General features: G+C 36.5%; 1 protein-coding gene across 5 annotated transcripts in view; it reads right to left on the minus strand.

Moving 5' to 3' along the window:
- Positions 1-4335: 4335 nt before the first annotated feature.
- The window catches only part of RESF1 (retroelement silencing factor 1), a 30585-nt gene continuing 14177 nt past the window's right edge, over positions 4336-20743 (minus strand). For 3 of the 5 annotated variants that reach the window (XM_047740761.1, XM_047740760.1, XM_047740763.1), the window contains 4 exons: positions 18768-18833; positions 9868-14915; positions 8493-8576; positions 4336-5066 (listed from right to left, as the gene is read on the minus strand). In XM_047740761.1, the coding sequence (XP_047596717.1) occupies positions 4903-5066; positions 8493-8576; positions 9868-14857 (5238 nt within the window). In that variant the 5' untranslated portion in view covers positions 14858-14915; positions 18768-18833 and the 3' untranslated portion in view covers positions 4336-4902. Of the gene's footprint in view, positions 5067-8492; positions 8577-9867; positions 14916-16004; positions 16152-18767; positions 18834-20743 lie in introns of all 5 variants that reach the window. The other 2 variants (XM_047740762.1, XM_047740759.1) reach the window with 1 other exon arrangement.

A 20743-nucleotide genomic window follows, 5' to 3' on the forward strand; every position in this document is an offset into this window, starting at 1 on the left:
AATGAAATTAGGAGCTGGTTCTTTGAAAGAACTAACAAAATCTATAAAACCTTAGCCAGACTTATCAAAAAGAAAAAAAGGATCCAAATAAGTAAAATCATGAATGAAAGAGGAAAGATCACAACCAACTCAACAGAAATACAAACAATTATAAGAGAATATTATGAGCAATTGTATGCCAACAAATTAGGCAAACTGGAAGAAATGGATCATTCCTAGAAATTATAAACTATCAAAACTGAAACAGGAAGAACTAGAAAGTCTGAATAGACCCATAACCAGCAAATAAATTGAATCAGTAATAAAAAATCTCCATATCAGAAATATGAAAGTAATGATGTTTGGGGAAATGGTGCCCTGAGAATGACTCCATTCCTCTCTAGAAGCTATGCTGAGTTGACTCAGCCACTAAATGGTGTGTATTAATTTTTCAAGACTGTTACTTTGAAGGCTGGCCTTCAGGTAAAAGCTCCATGGAAACTGGCCATGTGCTTAAAGAAATCAATTCCTGCTCAGCCTAAAGACTTCCAACTCCCTACTCACACAGGCAAGGCAGGCCTCTCTACACACTCAGTGGCACAATCCAGAAACAAGATTCCCCCCTCTTGTTCTCCCTTATACAATCCAGCAACAAGTTCCATTGGCTCTTCCTCTAGAATATAGATCCAAACTGTCTAGTACATTTTATATTCTAGTGCTCAATACATATACATAAGGCTAACAGCTACCATATTGGACAGCAAGTCTTGTTGTTTACTTTCTGGTTACCTGTATTCACGGCATGTTTACTAGGATTCTAGAACTATCAAAATGCTATCAACTTGCATCATTCTTAACCTTCTCTTGCAATGCTTTCTTAAAGGTGTATTCACACCCTTCTGAAGGCACTTTCCTGATCTCGAAGCATAATAATCTGATCATTAGTCTCAAGCTTTCTTCAGTATTAAAGAGGCTTGAGTTCTGATGGCCTGATGGCCATTTTGATGTGAGTCTTCATTTAAGTATACAGTATCACTGCAATCCTGATTCATATTCCATAATCTCTGCTCTGCAGTCTAAACTTAACATAGTAAGAGTTTCAAAAACTTTTCCAAGTTCTATTTTTAAATATCTAGAGTTGGAAGAAAATGAACCTTGACTGTGTTCCTTTAAACATGGAAATAGTAACAGCAAATCAATATTATTTATGGTTCTATTATAATAACACATTACTTATGCTTCTTTTCTGGACCCTTTTCTTGAATAGAAACTCAAATGAAAATTAGTTGATAAGACCAGTAGTTGGTTTTGGCCACTTTCATCTAGATAATAGATGGGCAAGAGAAGGCATTAACCTGGATTAAGGAAAGGTAATAAAAGGCATCCCAAAGTCAGTAAGAAAACTTCTATAGTAATTGTTTTTTATCTCTCATTTCATCTCCCCAAACATTTATGCCTCATATGAGTACTGACTGGTACTTGCACACTTGCATCTTCTCCTTTTCTAGATTGGAGATTCCTAAGGAAATAACTTGTTTTACTTGTGTTTGCAGCTTCTATAATAGTACCATAGTTGCCACAAAGCTTCATACAATATAGGTACTATTTGCAAATTTATCTCCATCTCCAGGAAATAAGATACATGTAACATGCTAGTCAGCGTTACCACTTAGTTGGATTTTCCACTGCATTTTTCCTTTAAAATTGGTTTAATTGATGTGTTATTTCCCTGGTCATTCTTTAGATGAATGTCCACTGATTTGATTTTCACCCTTGCATCTCACTATTTTCAATTCCCTTCTTCCTGAAGGAAATTCATTGGTCTTTATTTCATTGAGGGTGTTTGTCTTTCGTTGTATCATGCATAAGGGAATATTTTACATAATACTGCCCTGAACCTCAAACACCTGAAAGACTGATTTTTTTTTTTTTAAAGATTTTATTTATTTGGCAGAGATCACAAGTAGGCAGAGAGGCAGGCAGGCAGAGGAGGAAGCAGCCTCCCTGCTGAGCAGAAAGCCCAGACTCTGGGATCATGACCTGAGCTGAAGGCAGAGGCTTTTTTAACCCACTGAGCCACCCAGGCACCCCAAGATTGACTTTTTAAAATAATTTTATTATTACTATTTTTAAAGAAGACTCCATGCTCAACATGAAGCCCAAAGTGGGGCTTGAAATCACAACACTGACAAGACCTGAGCTAAGATCAGAGTTGGGTACTTTATGGACTGAGCCAGTCAGTTTTCCCTATTTTTAAAATTTTTTTTTTTTTAAATTTTCATAGTCTATGCAGGCTTCTCTCAATCTTGTACTGAAATTACTCTTTGAAATTCAGTATCAGAAAATAATATTCATTGGTACCTATAAGGTTCTAGCCTGAAATTGTAAAAGCCACACCTAACATGAAAACATTAACAATTAAAGAATAATGACAGCAGCCAATTCAACACTGTTAACTACTTATATGGAACTCTAAATGTTTTATACTATTTAAGAAAAGCACTTGAAAGTTAATGTTGACTTTTCGGCAATGATGCAAGACTGAATATAATCATCTAATTGTGCTTGTTCCTCAATCACCACTGTAAACACTCTTTTTTAAAACAAACTTTAAAAATTGTGTAACAGATTTATCGATATTTGTTCCATTAAATTCAAACATCTTGTGTTTTCATTTAAAAGTAAACCCATTGCATAGTTACATAAATAGCATTTTAATGAAAAATATGTATCAAAACCAAAAAATCCATGAGAAGTCTACCATTTTTTTGCATTCTTGCAAATCTCTTTAAGGTCTGACTTCATAGAACTCAGTTGAATCTCTTACCTACTTTTGCATTCAGCCTGTTGTTGACCTATGCCTCGGTTCGAGTATATCAAGAAAATCCCATCTCACACATATAAATGGCTTTTTATGTGGAGAAGAGTGCTCCTTATCTTTTCCAGATCACATATATTCTTCAATACTGCACCAAAAGCTGACAGTTGATTCCTAAAAGGTTAGTTGCAACATGGAAGCTTGATGACAGGTATCTTTTTGCATTCTTCTATTAAAATCCATTGGTTTACCTGGCATTCCGAGTAGATCTCTCATCAACTTGCACTGGTCGTCAGAAAATGCTGGTTCACCAAGTTATGCAAATCATCCAAATATTGACACACTTTAGCATACATCAAAAATAATTACACTCAGGGGCACCTGGCTGGCTGTTAGTAGAGCATAGGACTCTCGATTTCGGGGTTGTGAGTTTAAGCCCCATGTTCCGTGTGGAGCTTAAAGTATTTTAATTACATTCATTAATGTTCCTGTGGAACTCATCAGAGATCTAGTAGTAGGATGCTATCAAACCTGGTCTCAGACACATTTTCCTTTTTTGGGAAGCTCAAGTTTTATCATTGACAGCAAATACTTTTATTTTCCTTGAAATGTCAGGATGACATAGCTGAGAAAAATGTCAATGATTTCTTCAAGTAAAAATAATGTCCCACCGGACCAGTTCAATTTATAAGCCTAAAAATTGCATTTTTCCTCAATGGCCAGTGTACCATCATAGCTTGTACATCTCTGCTTCAAATTCTTCTGAAATGCAGTTTTCATCACTTAGGATATTTAAAAGATGTATACTCAAGGGTTGAGACTTAATAATATTAACAACTTAAATTTTATCGAAGACATTAAGACTTCAAAAAAAAAAAATATCCTGAGAATTTCCAGCAGTAAAGAATACAATGATGAATATAATGACTATCACAGTTTGAAGCCATTGCCTTGACTGGTACTATGGTGCCAGCAGTTTTCCCAACCATTGCTTTCCTAACTCAATCTTTTATTGACAGGAAACCATCAAAGTGGCAAGATAAGCACAGATGCTTATTATTTTAGGAGAAGCCAAGCCCAGTCTTCTGAAGTCTTCAGAATACAGTTCTTAGACTTGTAATAAAATGCACATAAAAGTTACTATCTTAAGGATTTTTAAATGTACAGGTCAATAGTGTTAAGAATATCCACACAATAGCAAAACTAAAACTATACTCTCACTGAACTCCCCATTTCTCCCTAGTCCCAGAAATGTATTTTTTAAATTAATATGAACTGTACATGTAGCACTGAGATTTTATGAAAATAATCAACACTTTTCTAGTAGCCATAAAATGAAAGCCAGAAACATTTTGCTTTCCATGCTTTCTAGCCATTTCCTGACCCTAGAAAAATGTTTGCTCTTCTTCTGAATATAACCTGAAAATATTTACTCCTGACAGCTTAACTAAAATTTCTCCTTTTAAAAACACCCTTCTAAGATGTGCCTTGTTGTGAGGGTAGGAAATCAAACACAAACCATTATAATTTCATACATATATATTTTAAAAATAAATGTTTATTTCAAGTATGAAAAGTAATGTTTAAACATTATCCAAAAATTATGTCCAGTTTAACAAGTACAAAACAAGACTTCTGACAAAGTTTACAATTAGGTATAAAATACTTAAGAATATACTCTGACATTCACAGTGAGCATTTTTGAAAAATAAGTATTGCTAATAAGCCTTAGAAATAAAAACATATTTACAGTCCCAGCTAAAATAAACAAGTACTTAACTGAGAACAGCCCTCCCTCAGGATGGATAGTTAGCATTTCAAAATTAACAATGGTAAACTTTATTCAAGAATATCAAAATCCAACACCTTGCAGTTTCCCTGAAAAATACCATCTATTTCTTATGCCTGGTACCCACAGGTTAAGGTCCTCAAGCCGTTTTAATTAAGTAATTTCAATGATATACATAACTTAAGTGGTAACCAAACTCTCTTGAGAGATTTTATCATGGTAATTCTGAGCATTTCCAGCAAAATACCCTGAACAGAAAATGGCAGGGATTTTCTGGTGCCAATTACAGAACCATCAAAAAAAATTACCCTCAAAATTATTTTAAAGGACTGCTACCAAGGCTTCTGCTTCTCTTCTCCATATACATCTTTTTGTAGGTTTGAAACATTGCTTTTGAATCTTTTACTGGATTTTGTAGTGTCTCAAATCCATCTGCACTGAAGCTTCTCTTGGAGAGTCTCGAATTAGCCAAAACATTATCTAAGGAAACAGAAATTTTATTTATTACTCAGTATTAGTGACCAATATAGGATTAAAATGAAGAGGGAAAACCTGCATTCTTCTTTAGGATAAAATATCATTAACAAAGAGAGTTTGATAAACTGGCTTTTTGGGCAACCTTCTCCCTCTCTCTGCAGGAGCTCTGTACTATCATTCAATATACTTTGCTTTGCTGCCCAAACAAACCCCAAACAAACAAAAACTATGGCTTTTTACCTAGAGAATGATAAATTATGCACAAAGGTTATCTTGCCTCTCTTGTGGGCACTATTTTCTACTCTCATCCCATCTTCACAAGCCCAGGGCTATTATGTTCTACTATCATTTGCGCAATATTTAAGTGTAACCTTTTTTTTTTATTATTATTATTTTTTTAAAGATTTTATTTATTTATTTGACAGAGAGATTACAAGCAGGCAGAGAGGCAGGCAGAGAGAGAGGAGGAAGCAGGCTCCCCGCCAAGCAGAGAGCCTGATGCGGGGCTCGATCCCAGGACTCTGAGATCATGACCCGAGCCGAAGGCAGCGGCTTAACCCACTGAGCCACCCAGGCGCCCCTAAGTGTAACCTTTTTAACAACTATCTAAACTAACAACATAAAAAGCATAAACACTAGCCAGTTTCAACCAGTGAATGGGAAAGACAGTTTTAATATTCTGGCCTTGCTAGACTTTACAAGTCTGTCATGTCTGTCATTTTTCTGTTTTGTTAGACCATCTCAGCATTGCATTAGCTTCATTACCTTTTTGATGGGTTCAGTTTTTCCTAATTATTGAATTTCTAGATGTGCCTCTATTTCTCAGTATCCATTCCCCTTATACAGAATTCCCATGGTTTTCATTCCTGCTCTAAGAAGTCTATTCCTACTCTAGAAAGCCCAATCTTTTCTAGAATACAGTACCATTTTACCTTTTTCTGATGCTCTAGTTCTTTTGGTTCTTTACATGATTCAAAATTCTTGTATGTCCTCAATAGCTTTCTTTTATGATGTCAGTGATATGGATACCCAAGATGGGTCCCTAAATCATTTCCACTGCATTCTGTCAGCTCCTCTTCTCTGAACCTTATCCTGACTTGAGTTTCACAACTTGCTCCATCTATACTCCAATCTTTGCTACCAAATTTAGATGTACAATTATCTAAAAAGTTTCTTTGCATCTATTTGGGAGTTCATGACATTTGTTTTTTTATCTTTCTTCACATTGGTTCAGTGTCCACATCTTCATCTTGGTATTTGTTCTTTCACACTTTCCCTGAATCTGATCCAGCTTTTTTGAATTACAGGTGCATTTTATTTGCCTTTACTTTTTTAATTGAAATTAAATTGACATACAGTATTATATTAGTTTCAGGTACAACCTGGTGATTTCATCTTACACTTTTGACAGAGCTGTGACTTGTACCTTGGCTTTTCTCTACCCTGTTTCAGATCTCCTTGAGCTTGTCCCCTAGTCTATATTTTTTTTTCATCATGACTCTGGGTATTGTTTATTCTACTTCAGTTTATTGCTCATCCTATCTGTGGATATCTTTTCTAGTCAATCTGTGCAGGCATCTGTGTTTTCAGATTCAGATTCCAATCATGCCTCTCACTGAATCTACGAGGTAATATCTCTCCTATTTCCAAGGCTCTTTCTTGCTCAATCTCCATGCCCATTTTCATCTTCCTCATTTTTAAATTCCTGTGTTCCAACTCTGGAAGTGTTTTCTACTCTCAGGACTCTTAAAATTCATTTTCCCCTTTTCCAGCTGTTTTCCTGTTCTGATTAAGTGTGCATTTCTTCCTTCTTTGAATCTTCAATTCTACTCAGTGTTTCCCTATATGCACCTTTAATGTATAGACTCAATTTCTAAAAATTGTATTTAAGCTCTCTTCTCAATTTTGTCACACTTCCTCTCTTTTAAGAAATGTGCTTCTTCCAGGGGGAGGAGGGTAGGGAGAGGGTGGGGGGTTATAGACATTGGGGAGGGTGTTATGGTGAGTGCTGTGAAGTCTGTGAACCTGGCGATTCATAGACCTGTACCCCTGGGGCTAATAATGTTTATTAAAAAAATAAAATAAAATAATAATAAATTATAAAAAATAATTAAGATGAGAGGAAAAAAATGTGCTTCTAATTGTTGCTTATGGTGAAATTCTGCTTCCCTCCATCTTCAAGGAATTCTAAACCCTTGTCTTTGCATATTCAATTAACCAAAACAAAGCTAAAACTCATGAACCCTAGCTTCTAATTCTCAGTGCAAAACCCTAAAAACCAAGCACATTCATTCCACTAATTAAATCAGATACTGAAAGCTCTGGTTTTTCTGGTTGACCCTCAGCCCGAATCCCTTCCCTGCAAAAATAAATAAATTTTAACTAGGAGGCTCAGTCTTATCAAAATAATTTAGATTCCACAATTAACTTTGAAAAGGGACCAATTTCGGGGTGCCTGTGTGGCTCAGTGGATTAAGCCATTGCCTTCAGCTCAGGTCATGATCTCAGGGTCCTGGGATCGAGCCCCACATCGGGCTCTTTGCTCAGCAGGGAGTCTGCTTCCTCCTCTCTCTCTCTGCCTGCCTCTCTGCCTACTTGTGATCTCTCTGTCAAATAAATAAAATCTTAAAAAAAAAAAAAAGAAAAGAAAAGGGACCAATTTCAAGTGCCTACTCAGTTACTAGTCATGGAATTTCAGTCAAATGATCTAACCTCCCATTGATAAAATCGGGACACCCCTGTCTATCTGGATTTGAGAATTAAATGGATTAACTTATAAATCACCCAACCCAGGGACTGGCAAACAAGGACATGGCCTGTAGGCCAAGCCCAGCCATTAGCCCAGTACAGTTGAAACACAACCCATACTCATTCACTTATTATTCTACTGCCATTTTCTCACTAGTGTCAGAGACAAGTATTTAGGAGACCTCATGATCTGCAAAACCTAGTATTTACTATCTAGTCCTACAGGAAAAAAGTATGTCAACCCCTTAACTCATGATAAGAAACATCTTTTTATTAAAGAGGAACCTCTTCCTTCTCTACAGTAGGACAGAAAATATCGAAGGGGCGCCTGGGTGGCTCAGTTGTTAAGCATCTGCCTTCTGCTCAGGTTATGATCTCAGGGTCCTGGGATCAAGCCCCATATAGGGTTCCCTGCTCAGCAGGAAGCCTGCTTCTCCCTCTTCCACTCCTCCTGCTTGTGTTCCCTCTCTTGCTGTGTCTCTGCCAAACAAATAAAATCTAAAAAAAGGAAAACCAAAAAACAAAGGAAGTGAAAATATCTTCCTACTACTCACACAAATATTTAATCACTAAAAATATGGATAAAAAACAAATTTTACAAGTTTCATAACTATAATCCAGCTTCTACATAACCAAGTGCCCAATAAACAAAATAAAAATTTAAATAGGTGATGATTTTACCTATTTCTTGGCTGGTTTCTGGCATCCTTTTCTCCTCAGTTACACCTCTTAACCAGTCTTCTTTTGTACTTTTTATTCCTGAAACTAAATATTCATTTTCAGATCTCTAGAAATTGCTATTCATCTCTCTTTTAATACTATAATGAAGGAAAATCATGTAAGCATAAAATAGAGATTAAAAGGTATCATATATTCACATTTAATCCAAGTATAAAAGAAGCCTGAAAAAAACACTCTCTTCTATTTCAAGTGCCTGAATATCACATAAATGGAAAAGAAATTGCTTTAAAAGTTTATCTTCACTATGGAATTGTATTTCTCCCACTTAGGCTGAACATCAACCAAACTCAAGGTACTTAAGGGTTCATGAGACAGAGAAAAGTCACTCCCATTGCCCCCACCCACTTCTAATGTTCTTGTTACACCTGTGCCTCAGTTTCCAAAGATCTACTTACATAGCCAAGTGAAATCACCAATACTTTACAAACTGAATTTTATATTGATTTTTATCATATATCCCTATCTCCTTTTAAGAAAAGATACCTTGTATTTATATCATAATTTTATGTGCCCCAACAGATACCATCTAAACATCACGGGAGAAATTAAGATTGCCATTCAAATCATTTAGTTCTCCAATCTGAATTTCTAAACACAATGTTTTATATGTAATATCCACAACCCCTAAATGTTTCCTTACTATCATAAAAAATTAGTCCTCTGTTTTCTCCTTCCTGACACTACACTGAAAATTCTATTACTCAGCAGCTAACTGAAAGTCATGCTTAACGTTCTGGCTGTGGTAACTAAATACTGGACAATACTACTTCCACGGTCCTCCCATTTCAAGATTTCAAGAGCAGACTACATAGTCACACTTTTTTGTGGTAACACAGTCACCAACTACTTTAAAGATGACAATAAGCTGAGCCATTTCCCTATGTATGACAAGTTTTCACTAATATGTAACAATTATCTCCTCATATTTAGACAGACAAAATCTTCAAGTTCACAGGGCTTTGAAATTCCAAGCCCAAATGACAATCAAAATACTTGAAATAGTACGTAACATTTTTCTAACTTAGTGCAAAAACCGTTTTTCGTAATACAGGCTTCTTGGTGCAAAAGGAAATCTTTGTATTTGGCAAACTTCCAATTTTATATACCTCTTAAGTACAAATTGAGGACAACTTACAGTAAGGGGGAGATAAATACTGCCCAAATGATCCATTGATTTACAAAAACAAATACCAAGCAACAGCAAATTCATTTAAGTCTTTGCTAGCTACCCACATGGCTTAAATAGTGTTAACCTACTTGTTCACCTATAATGCCTGACCATGTTCCAGACACCATGAAGAAAATCATACTAGACCTTGCACAGGGACTTGCTCCTTCCTAGGACAAGGTTGCAGATCCTTCCAGTCATGAACAGAATTTGTATTTTTCATCAGTCCATCTGGACATAATTTAAATTCCAGCATGCTTCGTTTTTCTGTGGCATCTTTCACAGGTAAGAGGCTCTGAGGTTTATTTTCCAGTCTCTTCTCTTTATGAAGCTTCCTGGGTGAACTCTCTAATTTTGTGAGACAAATGCTCTCACGCTCAGTACATTTAAACGCAACTCTGTTCAGATACAGTTTCCTTTGATCCTTCGACTGGGGAGACATTTGACTGAATTCCACTTCACTGTTTATGTTGCCTGAAGTTTTGTCTAACTTGGTTTTATCGATCCACATTTTATCAGGTTGCTTTCCACCAACCATACCCTTAAGACTTCTTGAAATGTGTGTTTTAGATTCCTCAGAATGGTGAATCTTGAGGCTTTTACCATGGCTTGAATAAATATTTAAGGATTCTTTAGAAGTCTGTACACTGCTGTTAGGTCTCTCATTTGATTTCCCACAACTCCCAACCTGCATGGGAAGTTTACTGGACTTCATGTATTGAGAATCACATGGTACATTTCTCACATAGCTTTTCTTTGATGCATTGCTACCCATTGCTTCTTTGTGCTTCTGCCTTTGCAAATACTCCTTTGATGTTAGAACTCTATTAATTTTAGATGAGCTATCCTTAGAAACTGAGGACTTAACATGTGATACCGCCTTTTCTTTAACCCTAGCTCTTTCATTTTTAATTGACAAAAAATTACATAATTTAAAGGTACTATCTCCCATACTTTTATTCTGCTCCCGTTCATATTTCTTCTTTATCTTTGAATCAAGTATGCTCCCATCATCTAACTTTCTTTTTTCCAAAACTTTTTGTCTTAAGCCACCTGCTTTCAATTTTATTTTCTCTGGGGATAGTGACTGTACCAAAGAACCACTCTTCATACGTAGATCTTTATTTTTACTTGTCAAAAACCCTGCCTTTGGTTTTAGTGGATGTAAGTTTTGTGCCATGAGCTTCTGTTGCAGGCTCTCTTGAGAAAATTTTGTCATTTTATTACTGGTATTGAAAGTTACCTCATGAAACTGCAGTTTTCTTTTTCTTTTGTGACTTTGCATGCAATCTAATTTTTTATCACCTTTAGATAAAAACTGACCTGATACTTCTTGTTCTGTCTTCACTGATTTATGATATTTTGTTTTGGGCATATCATTTCTATTTTTGCCTTGCTCTATTTCAGAAAAATGTTTTTTTGTATCTGGAAAAGTTGAAGGAATTTTCGGACTGTTATTTAGAGAACTATTACACCCAACAGGTACATTTCTATCAGAAGTTCTTTCTTCTTGTTCACAACTGTTAATCTTTGAAGGAGAACACTGATTTCCCCCTTCTTCTTCTTCTGAAATTGAATTGCTGATGGAACTACACTGACACTGGGGTACTCCTTCATAAACCATAGATAGCCACCCCAATGCACAGCAACCGACATCATCTTTCTCTGAATCCGCTAAGGTATCATCAGTCTTTCCATCGCTATCTGCTTGTGGGTCACACTGGCTGCTCCCTTTTTTTATAGGTTGTTCTTTCTGATGTTCCATCAACTTGTTAACCTCACAGAGTTGATCATCATGTTCAGGAAATAATTCTCTCATTTGCTTCGAGTTTAATATTGTAATTTGTATTTGGTCTGTTGAGTCTTTAGAGTCGCAACCAGTTTTATCACAAGTCTGATCTTTCAAGATTTGGTTTGTTATTTGCTGGGTCACAGAACCTTCATGTGTGTTCACAGCTTCAATACCATAGGGGAATTCTTTTAAGAGTTCTGACAGCTGATCACGTAGGTATAAGACAGATGCTTTATCACTGAGAATCTCACTTCTCAGAGGATCTTGGGCAGTGTAACTGTCAGACATGTCAACTTCCTGAAGACAACTATCCTGCTGAATAGCTGACAATGAACACGTATCATTAGCTGTGCTTTCTTTTTTAGTGATATGGTCCATGTTACTCTCCACTAGAATTCCACTATCCACTTTAACATACTTCGAAGATGATTCTGGAGGTTGCGGAGATTCTGCCTGATCAATTATTTTACATGAAACATCTGTGCACTGTGAAAAATTATCATTTTGAAAACTAAAGTCTTTATTTTCAGTGAGGCTGTCTATTTGTTCTTTTTGTTCTTTAGTAATCACTTGATTAGGTAGAGATTTCTGTGGCTCAACCCTTTTCAAAGGAGGCATGTTAAATATCTTTGCTATTTGAGAATTGTAAGATGTATCACCTTCAACAAGAGAACAAATATTGTCAATATGTAACGTATCACCACTAACAGTATCAGCGCTCCTTGACCTGTATGAGGCTTGCTGTTCACTCACAGAGCAGTGGGTATCTGATTCTAACTTGATGCGCTTCCCTTGATTGCTTTTAGGTGTGTCTTCTAAATTAGATGACTCAATTTGCTCTTCCTTCTGAATTGGTGAGAACATCTTTGTGTCTGTTGAGGTACCAGCTACTGGTTCATTAAGATTAGCTTTTAAAGCAGCAGTAACACTTGTATTTTCTGCCAACTGATTTTGTAAGCTACAAACACTGCCTTCCTTAATAACTGGATACAGCGTTTCAGGTACAGTTTCAGGTGTTATTCCTTTGGCAGACAATGTTTTGACATCTGAAAGAATTAAGGGAGACACCACAGCAACCTGAAGTTCTGTTCCCTTTGTAACAGCTGCACTGGAAGACTCGTAATTCTGTGCTACTGTTGACAAAGTTGTTTCTTGTGAGGTGTTTACCTTCTTATTATGAGAATTTCCTATAACTGAAAATGGACTCTTATCACAGGTTTCCACAGGCTTTGAAACTCCAACTGCTGTTCTGTTTTTTGACTCATTAAACTGTTTTCCCTCTGTAGATTCTGAAGGCTTTTTCCACAGAGAAAGACACGTTGCTAGCAATTCCATAGAAAAGTGATTGTCACTGTCAGAAGGTATTCCACTTGTTGAGGATTTATGGTCGAGGAAAAAGGAGTTGTCTAAAACCCTGGCATTTAGATTACAAGTACTTGGAGTTTCCAAGGTTTTCAAAGACGGTTGGTTACCAGTGATTTGGGTATTTGGGTTAATTTCAAAACTATGTGGTTTAGAACCCTGAATAGTTTCACTAGCATTTTTAAATAATTTCTCCTGAGGTTGATCTCTACATGTAAGCAGACTGAGAATTAGCGTATTTTTATTTGGGTATTTTGAAACATATTCCTCAAAGGATGTAGACTGAGGAACACTAGTAGTTTCAGAATTTGTTGGCACATTTAGTTCAACATTGACATTTCCTGATGAAATCTGAGTGTTATTTAATGTTGCCTGGGTAATCTCAACAGTTGATGCCTTTAAAGAAGTCCTAACTTTTAAATCATGTGGCATAGGCAACTTTTCTGAACAGACAGAATTTAGTAAAACAGAATTCACTTGGTTACAATTTTCCCAGTTTGGGTCCTGAATGTTGGAATTCATTCTATTGTGTGTTCTATTTGTTTCTTTTGCAGATTCTGTTATGGTTCGTGGTTTATCCTCTTTAGTCCCTAGGGTCACTTGTGGTCCAGACTGGATTTGGGCAGTTTGTTTCAGAGATAATTCAGAATTTGGAGCTAATTCATTAGAAGAGGTATCAGTTGTTTTAATACAACCTGCTGCCATCAGAAGATTTTTATTAATTTTAATTTTCCTTGCAAGTTCCGAGAACTTCTTTTTTATTTCTACTAATGTTTTAATATCCCTCACTAACTTTTCTTTCGTGGCACTTGTGTCCAGTACTTGATTTGAAGTTAGATCACAGTCTCTTCTTCTCTCTTGATTATTTTGAGCAAGGGCCTGAACACCATCCACAGAAGATCTAACAGGTTCATTAAAAGGCTGAGTGACATTGGTATTTACTTTCAAGTTACAGGAATTTCCAACTGTGCTGACATTTTCATTAAGGTTTTGCCAATGCTGTTGAAAGCTTCTAGAGTAGTCTTTCCTCATTTCAGGTAAGTGCAGTTCTTGACTCTGAGGAATGTCCACAGAAGCCTGTTTAATAACATGCTGAGTACTCTGCAAAGGCTGGCTTGCATATCTACAGTCATAAGGAGGAGGTGGAGGTCTTTTGTCAGTTTGAGTAACTGCATATTGATAGGACTGTATGGCTGCAGTCTGCTTTGACTGTAAAGTCTGTGGAGAATCTGGAGGGTGAACATTTTTAATATGCAATGATGTAGATGGCACAGAGGTTTGTTTTTGAAGAGTAGGATCTTGCAAAAAGCTTCGTGGTGAGTAACTGTATTGCTTTGAAAGTGGTCTGTAATCTGGATAAGTCAGTCCACTGGATGTATACTGTGGTGCCCAATCAACCTGTCGTTCTGATAAAGATGGGTTAAGTCCTGGGGCTCCTTGATAAGTAACAGGAACTCTTGTAGAATTAGAAGGGATCATTTGTAGTTGCACAGAATAGGAGTCTGATGTAACAAACTGATTCTGTAGTGCATGTATACTAGGTGTATTAGTTCCAAAACCAGTCTGATGGGACATAGTTGCGCCTGCATGAGAAAGCATAGGGTTTCTCATTGGTGAGTTCAACCATACATTTTGGGTAACTCCTGAAGACGTTTGCAAATTGTGATTTAGTTGTTTGGATCCATTAACATTTGCATATGTGATTCGTTCTACTGAAGTTTGTGAGGCCACAAGTGTCCCATTATGCATATCAGGAAAAGGGATTTGCTGAGGAGTTGTGTAATTCCTGATATTTAGCAGTGGCTGTGAAACTGGATTTGAAATACCAAGAATACATGCTTCTTGGTTACTTCCAGGATAGTTTAAAGAACTTTGAGATGTTGTGTTAAGTGTATTTATTAATGCCTGCTCCAAAAAACATGACTGCTTTTTAAGATACTGTGGTGGTAAGGTGACATTCTCTGGTTTTGCATTCCAATTCATTGCTGATTTGATGTAGCAGCAGTGTGTTAACAGTCAGTTGCTTTGAATGTCAGGAAATCTGTAGGAAATAAAGATCTTTTATTAGAATTGTGGCTATGTAACCTAACACCAATGCTATGTCTATCGTAATTCCAGACACCTCAGACCAAGGTGTCATATTTAACTTGGGGAAGAGAAACAAAGGAAAGAGCAAAGGAGGATACAATAAAAAATTATGTCAAAGATCAAGATTTCTTGGGTGTTTTACAGAAATTCATTCTACATTATACAGTTAAGTATTTTGTTTGTTACACTGATGTGGCAATTACTTTCTGCTATTATTTATTTTAATAGGCTCTTTATTCTAAGTAAACCATGCTCACTGAAGCAAACACAAAGTTCAAACACATGGTAAAAAGTCCATTGTCTAACTCCCTAGGGGTGGCCATTGTTACATTTCCTTTCATGAAATTTTATACACAAAAAACAAACACATAAAGAAAACCTTATCTTTTTGTCTGATTTTCATTACTATACCTGGAATACCTTTATCATTTCACTATAAATATATTAACTTCACTGTATAACATTAAAGTTTCTGGGTATATCCCCATTTAACCAGTTCTCTACTGACTTAAGTTTAAACAGTCCTCTATTTGTTTTTCTTAAGTTTTTGCACCTATTAACTATACTACCCTAATCATTATTGTATTTATGCTTTTATATTTGTGGTTAATTATTTCTGAAAATTCCTAGAAATGAGATCAGTGTGTCAAAGGACATTAAAAATAAACAGTGACAAATTGCCTTCCAAAATGGTTAAAAATAATTTACACTCACCAACAGTATATTGATAAATTTAAAAAGTCAAATCTATAACCATAATAAATGAAGACAAATTAAAATAATAAAATTAAACAAACTTAACATATTAATAGTACATCCCAAATGCAGGCCATTAATAGATCACCCAATGCAGACATTCCTTCCAAGCGCACATAAAACTTTTACCACCGATGACCATCTAACTGAGCCATAAACCTCAATTTTCAAAGAATTATAATAATTCAGATTAATTTACAATAGAATCAATCTAGAAATTATAGGGGGGGAAGTAACCAGGAAATTGCCAAATAACTGAGAAATAAGGAATGTACTTTATACTTACATAGAAAAAGTGCTCTGATGCCTCTTCCTCTACTTAGGATACCAGTCCTACTGAATCAGAGCCCCACCCTTGTAATGTCATTTAACCTTAATTACCTCCCTAAAGGCCTTATCTTCAAATAGTTACATTAGGGGTTAAGGCTTCAACCTATGAACAGGGAAAGAGGGACACACAATTCAGGCCATAACTTGCTCTTACACTCATGGTCATGTAACACTTGAGGATAATTCATAGCATAAATAAATGTACTTTAAAAAGAAGACTGGAAGGGGGGCCTGGTTGGCTCAGTTAGCAGGGCTTGTGACTCTTGATTTCACGGTTGTTGAGTCTGAGCCCCACGATGGGTGCAGAAATTACTTCAGATCTCTAAAAAATTAATTAAAATAAAATGAAATGACTGGGAAACAATTCCCACATTTATCACAAGCAGAGTAATAAGTTAATCCAAGGAAGGAAATGATGAGTGAAATAAACAAAATAATGAATGCAAATGTAGAGATTCAGCAAGTCACAAGGTAATTCTTTAAAAAGAATAAAAATCAGTAAGCCTCTGACAATACTGATCATGACATTTTTAAAGTGCAATACTGGCAGCGGTGGGGGGTTGGAGTGGGGTGGGCACCTCAGTTGGTTAAGTGGCCAACTCTTGGTTCCAGTTCAGGTCATGATCTCAGGGTTGTAAGCCCCACACCTGGCTCCCTGCTCAGCTGGGGCATCTGCTTGTGGATTCTCTTTCTCCCTTTCTCTGCCTCTAGCCCAGCTTGCATGCACCCACTTACTCTATCTTTAGAATCAATCAATCTCTATTTAAAAAGTACAATATGGGGAATAGAGACTACCATTAGACCCTATAGATTTAAAATAACATTATTATTCTGAAAAATTCCTTTCCAATACATTTCAAATTTAGGTGGAATAGAGAAATTCTTCAAAAAAATACACCTAGCCAGGAAAAATACCACTAATTAAGTATCTTTTCAAAGAAAATGCCAGACCCATATGGCTTTGCTGGAGTATTCTAACAATCATTTATGAAAGAAATAATTCAAAATAACAAAAGATAAAGGAGAGAACACTTCAGAAGCTCATTCACTGATGCTATCATCCAAAAGATGAAAAGGAAAATTAAGAAGCCAATCTCTCGCAGAAACACAAATGCGAAAATCCTAAATAAAATGTTAGCAAACCAAAAAGGGTGACATATGAAAACAATAACCTATCATATCAAATTGGGATTATTTCAGAAATACAAGATGTCATTTGAAAATTAAGTAACGACAATAATTTTTAAAATTCCAAGTTCATTTCAACACATGCAAGAACTTTTAATTCAACATTCATTCATTTGAAGAAAACTGTATCAAACCAACAACAGAAATTTCCTTAAATTTGATACATGGTAGCTTTCAAAATTTAGACTGACAACAAAACCAACACATCACTATTTCCCTTTCTATTCATCACTGTACTGGAGATCCTCAAAAAGTTTAAGAATCAGGAAGGAAAACATAAAAACTACTATGCAGAGGTTATGTAGAAAACCCAAAACAATCTACAGATCTTTGAGATCTATTAATTTATGCATCGGAGTATTCTCATTAAGCAGCAAAACAAAAACTGAAGAAGGCATATATGCTTCTGGATTAAAAACAGATCCCAGAAAAACTGAATGAGAAGAAATCAGAGGGAGATAAATCATGAGAGGCTCTTAACTCTAGGAAGCAAACTGAGGGTTGCTGGAGAGGAGGAGGGTGGGGGAATAGAGTTAACTACGTGATGGGCATTAAGGAGGGCATGTGATGTGATAAACATTGGGTGTTATATATAACTGAGGAATAACCGACTCTACATCTGAAAGTAATGATGTAATTATTATTATGCTGGCTAATAAACTTAAAGAAGAAGAAAAAACAGATCCGCATATTCCTCATGTGCCTTCTCACAAGAAAGTTGCCTTAATACAACAACTGACTGGGGGCACCGGGCTGCTTCAGTCAGCATAGTATTAGACTCTTGATCTAAGGGTCATAAGTTGGAATCAGGGGCAGTTTACTTAAAACAGAAATAATAATACAACTGACCTGATCAAGCAGGTGCATTAATGCAAAGTGGCACTTACACTGGAGTTAATGATGCCTAATACATTCCCCTTAGTTCTTATTCATACTTGCAGTGGGAGGCCAGTTATGAAGTGAATTGTGTCGTTCCACTGCAAATTCATTATGCTAAAGCCCTAACCCTCAATGTGACTATATTTGGAGACAGGCCCTTCAGGCAGGTCATTACATTTAAGTGAGGCGATAAGGCTAGGGCCCTAATCCAATAGGACTGAGGTCCTTTTAAGAGAGACATCAGGCATAGACACACAGAGGAAAGACCATGTGAGGTCACACAGAGGAGGCTGACTACAAGCCGAGAGGCCTCAGGAGAAACCAAACACCTTGATCTTGGACTTCCAGACTAAAACTGAGAGAAACAAATTTGTTGTTTAAGCCACCCAGTCTGTTACATTAGGGCAACCCTGGAGGACCAATATAGAGCCTATGGGTAGGAAGACAAATGACCTTTTTGAGTAACTTGGAGTCTCTACTTTTGGATACCCAGGATTAAGCCTTCTGAGAATATAATGTAATGGAGATTACCAGAGACAAGATTTACATGAGCTATCTATCATCTTAATTTCTCTTGAAAAAATGAATTATTGGACAAAATCGCCACCCCACTCCATCATCACCCTTCACCTGTGACAGCCATGGCACTCACCTGACAAACCCCAAGTATGGCTGATTTTAAGAATCTCCTTCTCTGCACAGGAGCAGCTGAAGTTTTCTAGGGGAAAAATAAAAGTCACACAAGTCAGCAGACTGTTTTTATTTCAGGAACACAAATATCAAACTTAACACTGCTCAACAATTCTACTTCATTTTACTGAATTTCCCTATTCTCTAAGACCTCTCCTCTCAGGTCCCCAGCTATTCCAACCCACACACGTTTCCCTGCCCTAACTCAGCTGCTTATATTTCAGAGAAAAAAATAGCATCATCTGCTGTTCTCCCATCATCAAATCTATGAAGCCCACCAATATAAATGTAACATGCATCTCCGGCAACAAAGCTGACCTTCATACAGAATCTCCACATTTAAAATCCTATTCCCAGGGCATGTGGGTGGCTCAGTGGGTTAAGTGTCTGCCTCTGGCTCAGGTCATGATCTCGGGGTCCTGGGACTGAGCCCCACATAAGGCTCCCTGCTCAGGAGGGAGTCTGCTTCTCCCTCTGCTCCTTCTCCCTGCTCATGCTCTCTAATAAATAAAATTAAAAAATAAAAATAAATAAAATCCTACTCCACTTCCCTTTATTCCTAGTTATCAACCTGTCTCTCCAGGATTAGGGCTTCCACACAGGTACACACATATTCTAGGATTCAGAATTCAAAAACAAGAGATCAACCTCACTGGGCCCCATATTCTTCACCTCTCTACCTCCATACTAGTAACAGTCTTTTAGTTTGATTTAAAACCACAAGCATAGGGCACCTGGGTGGTTTAGCTGGTTAAGCAACTGCCTTTGGCTCAGGTCATAATCCTGGAGTACCAAGGATCGAGTCCCAAATCAGGATCCCTGCTCAGCGGGGAGTCTGCTTCTCCTGCTGACCTTTCTCCTCTCATGCTCTCTCTCATTCTCGCTCTCTCAAATAAATTAAAAAAAAATCTTAAAAAAAATTCACAAGCATAATAAGCTAGATTTTAAATGCTTAATACCTTTAAAGGTATAGATAAAAATGATTTAGAGCTACTCTATGACCCTGCAATTGCACTACTAGGTATTTATCACAAAGATACAGATGTAGTGAAAAGAAGGGCCAAAGTACCCCAATGTTCATAGCAGCAATGGCCACAATCGCCAAACTATAGAAAGAGTCAAGATGCCCTTCAACAGACGAGTGGATAAAGAAGATATGGTTCATATATAAGATGGAATATTACGCCTCCATCAGAAAGGATGAATACCCAACTTTTTTACCAACACGGTTGGGACTGGAGGAGATTAAACTGAGTGAAACAAGTCAAGCAGAAAAAGTCAATTATCATATGGTTTCACTTACTTGTGGAGCATAAGAAGTAACACAGAGGACATTAGGAGAAGGAAAGAAAAAGTGAATTGGGGTAAATCGGAGGGGGAGACAAAGCATGAGAGACTATGGACTCAGAAACAAAATGAGGGTTTTGGAAGATGAGGGATGGGTTAGCCTGGTGGTGGGTATTAAGGAGCGCACGTATTGCATGGAGCACTGGGGGTGGTGCATAAACAATGAATCTTCGAACACTGAAAAAATAAAATAAAAAAATATATAACATATACAAAATACAGAAAAATACAATAAGAAAGATTTTCAGGTGGTCTACAAAAAAGGTAATTAGTGCTTCCACAAAATATACAGTGGGAAAAAAAATTTAGAATACTAAAATGTACACTAGAAAATATTCACTTAATGCAAAAGAAAATACTAAGGGAGGAAAAAGACACAAGACCTAGAAAACAAAAGTATAAATAGCAGATATAAATCCCACTATATCCATAACATTAAATGTGAATGGATTAAATAATCCAAAAGACAGAGAATATCAGACTAGATTAAAAAAAAAAACAAAACAAAAACAAAACCTATCTAACTAAAATGCTTTCTCTAACAGATACACTTTAGATCCAAAGATACAAACAGAATGAAAGTAAAAGAAT

The sequence above is a fragment of the Lutra lutra genome, chromosome 8, assembly GCF_902655055.1.
Source record: "Lutra lutra chromosome 8, mLutLut1.2, whole genome shotgun sequence".
Lineage (NCBI taxonomy): Eukaryota > Metazoa > Chordata > Mammalia > Carnivora > Mustelidae > Lutra > Lutra lutra.